General features: G+C 36.7%; 1 protein-coding gene and 1 long non-coding RNA gene across 3 annotated transcripts; both read right to left on the reverse strand.

The window, feature by feature from the left end:
* Positions 1–5: 5 nt before the first annotated feature.
* Positions 6–8,178, reverse strand: Herc4 (HECT and RLD domain containing E3 ubiquitin ligase 4). Of its 2 annotated transcripts, none has more exons than XM_012365773.2 (18): positions 8,007–8,178; positions 5,938–6,124; positions 5,747–5,857; positions 5,524–5,646; positions 5,152–5,427; positions 4,902–5,053; positions 4,712–4,828; positions 4,310–4,570; positions 4,012–4,139; positions 3,649–3,817; positions 3,276–3,566; positions 3,017–3,193; positions 2,854–2,940; positions 2,594–2,779; positions 2,069–2,379; positions 1,818–1,967; positions 1,408–1,747; positions 6–1,258 (listed from the first exon to the last, which is right to left on the reverse strand). In XM_012365773.2, exons 2-18 carry the CDS (start codon positions 6,050–6,052, stop codon positions 1,106–1,108), a joined length of 3,147 nt encoding a protein of 1,048 aa, XP_012221196.1. In that variant the 5' UTR covers positions 6,053–6,124; positions 8,007–8,178; the 3' UTR covers positions 6–1,105. The 2 variants fall into 2 exon arrangements, with proteins under 2 accessions (XP_012221196.1, XP_012221195.1); XM_012365772.2 differs by lacking the exon at positions 8,007–8,178 and adding an exon at positions 6,839–7,577.
* A 164-nt stretch (positions 8,179–8,342) lies between these two features.
* LOC136998807 (uncharacterized) lies at positions 8,343–9,578 on the reverse strand. Its single transcript, XR_010889350.1, has 2 exons — positions 9,443–9,578; positions 8,343–8,658 (listed from the first exon to the last, which is right to left on the reverse strand). It is a non-coding gene; the product is annotated as an uncharacterized lncRNA (long non-coding RNA).
* Between the last annotated feature and the right edge of the window lies 1 nt (position 9,579).

The following is a 9,579-nucleotide window of genomic DNA, read 5'->3' on the forward strand; positions in this document are numbered from 1 at the left end:
GCGAGTAGATAATAATAATCTTTATTTTGTCGTTTGCTTTAATACACAAGGCGTATCTATAAGTGTTTAACAATTTATAAAATACTCCACACGTCTACCAAATTCCAATACAAAAGAATACAGCTCGATGCGTTATGTCATTCGAGAGTCATCTAAATCACGCCTATCAAAACATACATCGCAAAATAATGAACCCTAAAATATTTTGATTATTATAAAGTAAATGCCTTTTGGCGGTGTACTCACGCGTCATACAGTACACAACGTGAGCGACATCGCTCTGATTTATTTTAAATATTCACGTTCACGGCAAGTTTTTGAAAATACACTCTCAAATTAATAATTGTGCTTGCTTGAAGATTGAATAGAATTCTCGAGATTATAAAAATTGTCTAATGGTTTTTCGTTAAACTGCTAAACAACTTTCCCTGAGTATCGGCCCTTCGCGATTCAAATACATCCGAGCGTTACAATCTTGCATTCCTCTCCTCCCCTCCCCCTCCTCCCCCTTAATGATCAAGTGTAGTACGCATTTTGCACACGCATTCCTGCATAACAAATTCTGTAATTCCTTTACATACTACGATGAAGATTAAAAAATCTTTTTGTCAAATTTTCTTTTAACATTTGGTATGTCGGGAAACAATATGAAGGATGTGAAATGTGTTTCTTATGAGATATCGCCAGGTCCTTATTTGTGTGTAGAAAACTTCAATTGATAGTTTAATTTTATTCTTCAGACTTTATTTTCCATTAATGCGAATTATTATCATAAAAAAAGGTTTTTTTTTTCTGATTTCAATCCTGTATATTTTTTTTTGTATTTCTCCGGATACATCACACTGTGTCACTGACTGTCGGGCGTTTGTAATGAGGCGATAATGTTATTTCTTTTCAATCACTTGTGACTAGAGATAATAAAAAGATCAAAGCAACAGATTCACGCGCGGACGAATTGTATGCAACGTTGATGCGGTTGTGTAAGAAACTCGCTATTTTTCTGTGAATATTCCATCCTCCAATTTATGTAATAACGCAAATAGGGCAAATATTTAACAATTGTATAATTGCAAGTCATGAAAAAGGCTGTAATTATCACTCACTCTTACACGAGCGAAAATCCTAGATTTTGTTGGATAGCTTGTAATAACTTGTATTTTAATCTTTCGCGCGTTTGATAACGCGGCAGATCGAGCAGGTTAAAGCACGTGTGCGCGGCTGGCAAAAACCGGTCATCAGTCATCGGCTGTATCGTGATCTGCAATAAAAATTGGCGTCAAATTAATTCGTTTTACCAAGCTATCTCTTTCAGCTGTAATTTTTCTATTTTGTGTTTCAGTTCTTGATTTACATTGAATTCTATTGTATTTTACAGCTTTTAACTACGAGTCAACATGTTGCTCTCACCTTGATAGCCTTCATACCCTGTATAGGTATTCTGTCACTACCCGTTAAGAAAAGTAAAAATTTCTTCTTCTCTTCTAGCGGTAGTTCATGAAAAACTTGCCAGAAGAACACGATAGTGGGATCGTCCTTGGAATAACCGTCTTTATAAGTGGCATTTTTTTCTAATTCCTCCCAATCGTAATTTTCATTGCCGACCAACAGCGCCATCAATTCGTGGCTGTGGAACAGCTCCAACACCCTTCCGCCGCATACTTTGTGAAAACCCTTGTTGAACATTTGGAAATGTGTTTCCACCGATTTGTTCAATATGTAGTCCACGTAGAAGTCTACGTATTGTTGCCTGCGGACGAAAATGTTTTATTACTTTCTTTCGCTTATTCTCACGGTGCGCACGCATGATGCTCACATACTTATTTTTCAATGTTACAGGAACTTTGCTACCGTCCGGAAAGAATTCGAAACGTTTTTGTTCGCCAAACACATCTCTAGTTATCTCAAAATTCAAGCAGAATACTTCCTCAAAATCTGGTTCTTGATAGTCGAGAATGCTGTGAAGACTTCTGCAATTACGAACGCTTATTAGTGTCTCGCGCAATTCATCGACGAAATCGTTTGCAATTTCCAGGACATTGATCCTGGAACATTGTGAAGGACGACGTACTTGGCTATTATCGGTGACAACTGCTTGATATCATTCAATCCGACCGGTTCTCGCAACAGTTTTTTGTATAAGGCCAATGGAAACGGTAAATCGATGATTATGAAATTGTAAATAGCCAAGCCGCAGAGGAGGCCGATTAGAAAATACATAACTCCATCCTCCAACGAGTCCGAGCTGAACCAGATTGTCCTTGTCTCCTCGTATTCTTTAAACATACCGTACTTAGGATCGAGGATCTCTCGCAGCAGAAGCATGAAGAATTCCTTTTTCACGCCGCCCACATCTTCGGCCTCCTCCTCGTTAAATTTAACCTGCAAAAATTCGAACATGTTTTGCAATGTGTGCGTAACATTTCTCAGAATCGCTAGATCAAGTCTAAAATTTTGTTCTCCTTTTTAACATTTCATTCTTCATGCTAGCAAAAGTCATGGCGATAAATTTGAACCATCGATTAAAGTTAGCGACGCTGGAAATAGTTATCATTAATATTTCGGAAATTTATATTCTGGAAAGTGCGACACTTACTCTAAGCGGTTTCTTCAGCTCGCTGGAATCGTACTGCTGCAATTGCGTCAGAGCGTCGGAGACTAAATTATTCCGCGACACGTTCAAAATTACAAATTGTCTGTACTGCTGGATGTTTGAATTGGTCGTGCCGAACATTATGTCCCTAACGACCCGTGTTGCCGCTTCGTGCATCGCGGATTGCATCTGTAACGTAAACGCAACATATTACAAAATGCATATACAATCTTTTTCAAAGAAGCAAATTCCGTCTTTCGCACCTGTATAGCTTGATCGGTTTCCAGTAACGTGGTTTTCGCCTCGGCGTCGAATAGAAAAGGGTAATTGCAAAAATATATTTTATGGTACTGAAAAAATTGCGAAGATCACTATAGTGTTACGCGCATCGCTGAACTGAGGCTAAAGGTTTATACAGCTACTTACGGTAAACTGATCATCCGACATCCACTTGAGATAATCGCGGTTGACATCAATATACTGCGACAACTCCGACAGGTGAAAAGTCTCATACGGCAGTCGCATACCCGCCGAGACATTTAGTTTATACAATAATCGCAATAGATTTAGAGCAGATTGTAGACTTTCATTCCACGTGACAACCTGCAAAACACGTTTCCCGAAGTACTATACGTAGAAAACTTTTGAGGACGCGCCAAACTTTCATCAGCCGCGCATAAATTACCTTGTCCGCTGTCGATTGCTTTACGAAGTGCAGCACCACAGACTTGTAAATCCTGACCAGTCTTTCAAAGTAATATTCCGGAGCTGCGCTCCACCATATACCTACAACCTTAGAAGCCTCCGCCTTTAAGCGCAGTAGGGCCTTGCAGAAAGGCGTCTGCAGAGAACTGTAGTGCGACAGATTCGCAAAACGGTGATAGAGTGGCAACGTTAAGTACACTCTCAAGGATTCCACGTCTGGCGGAGATATGGCAAAAGACGGTATCAAACTGTCAGTGATACACGTATAAATCTGAAAATACGAACACGTAAACGAAACGTTGTTAAATCGTCAATCGAGATCTTGTGCGCACTGATCCGTACACCACACGTACCAGTTCTTGAATCGTGTTGTTTTCCAATTCCGAGATCATCCCGAACAATTTAATCGCATCGTCGATATCAACACCGTGATGCTTACTCGAGCAGCCGTAATGAGCATCATTGGCGAGTAAGAAAGAACCATTTATAGATGCTTGACTTTTGAATACAGTTTCTAGATATCTGAATACATGAAACAAAACGGATTGTAATCTGTGATATAACTGAAGCCGCGATACAAATCTATTAAATCAGAGTTGCCTAATGTGCGATGATCACGCGAATAAGAGAAATAAGCGAAAAATTCTTCGCCCGCTCCTATAATTAATTTTATCACCCAACATTCCCTGAATCAAAAGGCAGTAATTTTCACTCACGTCATTAAGTCATGATTAACTTGCGAGCCTGATGAAACTTTTTGACAATCGACTATTTTCTCTTCTGTCACTGTAAGAATTTTGGAGGTTGATCCTAATATTCTACAGTCATCTGGCTCTATATTATCCTATAAATATTTAAGCAGACATAATCTTTCGTATATTACCACACAGAAACGATGCAAGATTAATTTGTTCCGCCACTTTTTTTTTGTAAACAAAAAGGGTCGACTAATTCTTAAAAATTGAAATTAATGAAAAGGCGTAAACGTATACAAAAAAAATAAAAAAAACACACTTTTTTCGGGCCGATGGTGGCAAAACAATGATCGCCGCCGCTGAAAATATGTCTAACGACACAATCAATCTGGGAAGTGTAGTACAAGTCGAGCAGCATCGATGATCCGCTCGGCGAGGACCACGGTCCAAGTACAACTTGCGGCGTTGTGGCACTTCGCGCGGCGCGATTACCGAGTTGCCCAGCACCCCCGAGACCCCACGCGTAAACTTTACCTCGTGACGGCACTAAAGCCAACGTGTGCCTCTTACCACAGGCAATCTGTACAAAATGCAATACATTAATATCAACATGTGTATATGAATTGAGAAGTTGAGAAATACATTCGAAAATATAATCCATGTATTTTAGTCAATGAATTAGTATTTTGCTTCCGCAAACGATTTGTGAGCGACAACTTACTTGTGTTACTGTACTGCCCATCAACTCCATGACTTGTCGCGGCAAAATTTCATTCGTATTGTTCCCGTGTCCTAATTGGCCGTACATTCCAGCGCCGCATGTGAACACTCCACCATCCTGCAACAGCCACAAGCATGGTTTATCGCGCATTGTTTTTTCAGAGTATAAGAGAATGTATAATAAAGCTTACCAGTGTCAGAAAAGCAGAGAATTCTTCTCCGCAGGTTGCGTAGCATACTTTAGCATTTCGTAAAGTACGCAATTGGCAAGGCAAGTTTCTTTGTTGCGTATCATTTAGTCCTAATTGTCCGAAGGTGTTTCGTCCCCATGAAAATACTGCTCCTGTTTGGAAAAGGTGATGAAAACAAAGGCTGCACTCGCACAGAATGAGCATGTACGCACAGGTTCGACGAAATTGTACGCCAATGTCCGCGACTTACCTGATTTTGATATGACTATAGTATGGTATCCTCCGCATGCGACGAAAGCAATTGGTACGGCAGCTAAAGTGGATATCTTTTTAGGTTTTATTTCGGTAACTGTATGAATTCCTAATCCTAGTTGTCCTTCCTTGTTACTACCCCAGGCAAACAAATCTCCGTCGTTGGTTAAGGCAATCGAATGCTCTACGCCACATGCAATTTGTATTATTACATTTGTACCCAATGCTCTTACCATACGTGGTGTACGTTCTGTACAATCCACGCTATTTAATCCTGCGAAACATAAACAATAATTATTGTATTCGCAATTAATGTTACAAAAGTGTCAATATTTTCATATGCAAGGAAATTATAAAGACGATATATTACCTAGTTGACCATTTAAGTTGCAACCCCAGCTAAAAAGTTGTCCCCACTCATTCACAGCCATTGTGTGACAGTTGCCACACTCTACTTTCTTGAATACAAATGCGTCCAAGCCAGGTATCAGTTCTACGTTTAAAATGACAACATATTTTAGTAGAAATTAAGTCTGCAAGCAAGTAAATATTTCAATCGTATGTTTAATTGTAAAAAATTTTACTATACTCACGTAACCTTTTCCTTGCTTTCTCGTGTCCAAGTTGTCCATAGTCGTTATTACCACAAGAATATACTTTTCCATCTTTAGTAAGAGCTACAGTATAATTTTCTCCACATGCAACTATAATTTTAATTTTTTATATAATTTTCTTGCAATCAAAATTTTGTGTATGCTCTATTTAAGTATATCGAGAAACTTACTTTGCTCTATGTTATTAGTTTCTGAGAAATCCACTTCACGAGGCATAAAGATATTCTCATCTTCGATACCACCCAGACCCAGCTCTCCATGGATAGTACTGCCCCAACAAAACATTTTGTCGACCGTTAATTTAATCCGTTTTTCTGCTAGATCACATTCATACGTCGAGAGTTTCCTAGATCTTGCCTGTATCCACAGATATTTAAATAAATTAGTACTTTATCAAATTTCTATAAACTATGTATAATACCAGATATTATGCATTATTCACTTAATAAAAATTAAAACTAATTGATCTCAAAAATTGCACATTGGTATGTATATTCATTAACAAATAAAACTTTACCATAATTGGCACTTTTTAAAATGTTTAGAATTTTATAGATATATATATTAATAATGGTTTAATTTCATCATAAAATTAAATTTATAAATATGTATTATACATAGTTGTCACTGAGCAGTGTAAAAAAATTGATTTGAACACATGGTTTCACCAAAAAATGGATAATTCATTCTTAAAAATATACACTTCTTTTTTAATAAATAATAGAAATATAATTTATATGCACCATCAGTTGAACAGTTCACAAACTGCTTAATAATCTAATCAAGTCTTTTACTATTTGTCACTTTGTTTTTATCTGACGTGATTTTTAGTAATTCAAATATTTTCAAAACATTACGTGTTATTACGTTTCATTGTCAATTTTTAAAAATAGAATAATCAATTCATCTTCATAGAAATAAATTAATAATTTTCACCATTCTCTTTTGACCAATAACGTGAAGTAATTAAGCTACAGTGTATTTTACGAATAAATAATCCATAGCTGAAACCGAGCGTATCTATAGAGTATTTTGGCCGAGGCTACGTAAAAAGTCATATCGATGACTAACCATATTTATCTGTACGTCTTGTAAAAGTGTCAAGCTTGCGGGTGGGACATGATATTTACGCGAAACGTGTGGAATGTCCTAAAAATAATACTTCTTTGCAGTGGCACTTTTCGTGTGGCTTGGTGCTCCCGATAAGGTTGCAGTCACGTGGAGAATGCCGGAACATGGGCAATAATCAAATTGTGGCGGCCACGAGGACGTAAACGCCATATTTACGCCATGAACGCGGTGACGTTTATAACTGCATGTCACTTGTGAATTTCCAATCACGAAATTAATTCCTTACGTTTCCGCACATTCCTTTTTCGACAATCGAGGATTTTTTACAGTGTTCCAACTGACGAAAGACAAAATTTAGACACGTCGCGCAGCTGAGAGGTTAACTTGGAATACTTTCACCATAAGTTAATTATTCGTTTTGTTACTCGAATATTCTGGAAGAATAAGCTCTTCCTGTTGACCGTTGAACCGTTATTTCGAAAATGACAGTCATAAAAAAAATTAGAAAAATGACGATAATCCTTGATTACTTTTACGACAATAGGCTTTTGGAAGTGTTTTCATAAATGTATGTAAACAAAAAATTACTATTTCATGACGTTTCACAATAGACGACTCGTGCGAATTCGATTGTTCGCGATCATTCTTAAATTGATGATTCTAGAAAACGTGAAATGACACTGCGCAAATGTTACAATGCAACTCCCGCTTTTCTACCGAATGACATTCTTTCGTGGCGACATTCTCGCTTCGAAGAAAATCGAGGCTTCAAATGTCATATGAGGCGACCTTGAAACATGACAGGTGGAAGAGGAGATTAAAATTCATTAGCTAAATTTCGCAAGAATGCAGCGAACGGACCGAATGATTGAACGAATTATTGATTTGAAGTCTGTTCACACTTGGCTGAACCACCGATACCTGAAATCCGCGGCAATGTTTAGGTTTAGATTTAGGTTTAGGGTCAAGTTTAGGTTATCATCGCGTCGGTTCGCACAACAAGGCTCGACGATTCGGGTATACAAGCGAGAACGAGCGAGCGAGCGGGATGGCAGAAAAAAACCGCGACATCACTGACGGCGTAACAACAATACACGGTGGGAAGAGAGTAAGTCGAATTACTTAATAGTATTGTTAACGGTTGCGCTATTCGGTTTACTTCACTTACATTTTCGGTCGCCGGCTTGTTTCATGAGATGACGTGATTAAATCAGTCACGGCGAGTGACAGTCACACATTTCTCGAACGACCATAATTCGTGTAGTCCGACGTGGAGTCTGATAGTGAATGCATATATAGCCCCTCGCGCGAGACTCAACAGTCGCGAAGCCGCGGCACAGGGATGTACGAGAGATAGACGTGACTACCTTAAAAAAAAGTGCTTCTCAACCTGTTTTTTTTTTTTTTCGTTAGTAGCATTATAGAGTTTAATTATTATTTTATTGCACATTTCAATAATACAAAACATAGTTTGTATGATTGTTTAAATAACGTTGCTCACAAATATGGTACAAGCTTTTTTTATTAAATCGTTAATTACATTTTTACAAATGTTTTCCACTCTATTATATGTAAAAAAAGAAATAATATTATAGTCAATTAAAATGTTATTTATTTTTTAGAGGATATTTATTGCATCGTAAGCTTTTTTAAATTATTTTTTTATTATCGAAAATCAACCTAACCTAATCTAATGTTTTGTCTTACATGTAATGAAATATATGGCGTGTCTTCTCTGATATAGTCCGTGATGAGAACCATGAATTGCATCTGTTGATTATCACTTTCATTTGTCATTTTTTCTCGGAAAGGACTATTATCTAGAAAGATAATACATATATCAATTAAAGACAAAAGCTATCAAGTATTGTGTTCGGGTAGATAATTTTCTTTTTTCCTGTATTTTTTGACAGCTTTTATTTTTTTCCTTTTTTCAAATTCTGAATATATATTTTAGATGTAAAAAGTATAATATAGTATAATTAAAAAAATTACTTGCTTATGCAAGATTACTAAATGCAGTTTAACGCCTTATTTGCATTTGAGCGTTTACATTCACGCAATAGTTAATAAATTTATCTTCTTTTTCTATTTTACTAAAATATTTATTGTGTATTTCGTTAACATTGTCATATTATGTTACAATACAAGCACAGAAGTGTTGATTATCACACAGAATTTCTTGCTTCATAAAAGTCTTTTAAAACAAAGAACCAAGGTCACTTTATAGAAGCAATTTAATTTTTCTTTATTTGATTTTTTCAATTTACAATCGGATAAAGAAATTATAATAAAGAGTTAAAAATGAGCTAACCAACAAATTTATATCTAAATAGATATATCAATTAAAATTTAGAAGCTAAGTATAAAATTGTAATATTAAAATTACTTTTTAATATATAATAATCTTTTTTTTCATCTTTTTCTATATATATATTTAAATAATCACAAGTTTAAAAAGTCATCTCACTCTAAAGATGTATTCACATGCGTGATTTCATAATGCAGATACTTAACAGTGCTTAAGAAGACCAACCAATCGCGTGACACAAAACACATAATTGGTTGATATTCTTCAATATCACGTAAGTTGAAAACTCATACTAATTTGTAATTGTAGAGAGATGTCCCATCTTCATAGCGCGACATTCGTGCTCATCATCCCTTCCTCACTTCACTCCCACTTTTCGACGACGGATCGAGCTGGCGCAGCGCAAGTGGGCAGGCGGGTGGACAGGCGG

The sequence above is a fragment of the Linepithema humile genome, chromosome 3, assembly GCF_040581485.1.
Source record: "Linepithema humile isolate Giens D197 chromosome 3, Lhum_UNIL_v1.0, whole genome shotgun sequence".
NCBI lineage: Eukaryota > Metazoa > Arthropoda > Insecta > Hymenoptera > Formicidae > Linepithema > Linepithema humile.

Excerpts from the sequence above, each read along its gene's own strand:
- Herc4 (XM_012365772.2), bottom strand. Across the intron at positions 4,829-4,901 it reads TCTCTGCTTTTCTGACACTG|GATGGTGGAGTGTTCACATG; the intron begins GTAAGCTTTATT and ends TGGCTGTTGCAG. Across the intron at positions 3,567-3,648 it reads ACAACACGATTCAAGAACTG|ATTTATACGTGTATCACTGA; the intron begins GTACGTGTGGTG and ends TCGTATTTTCAG.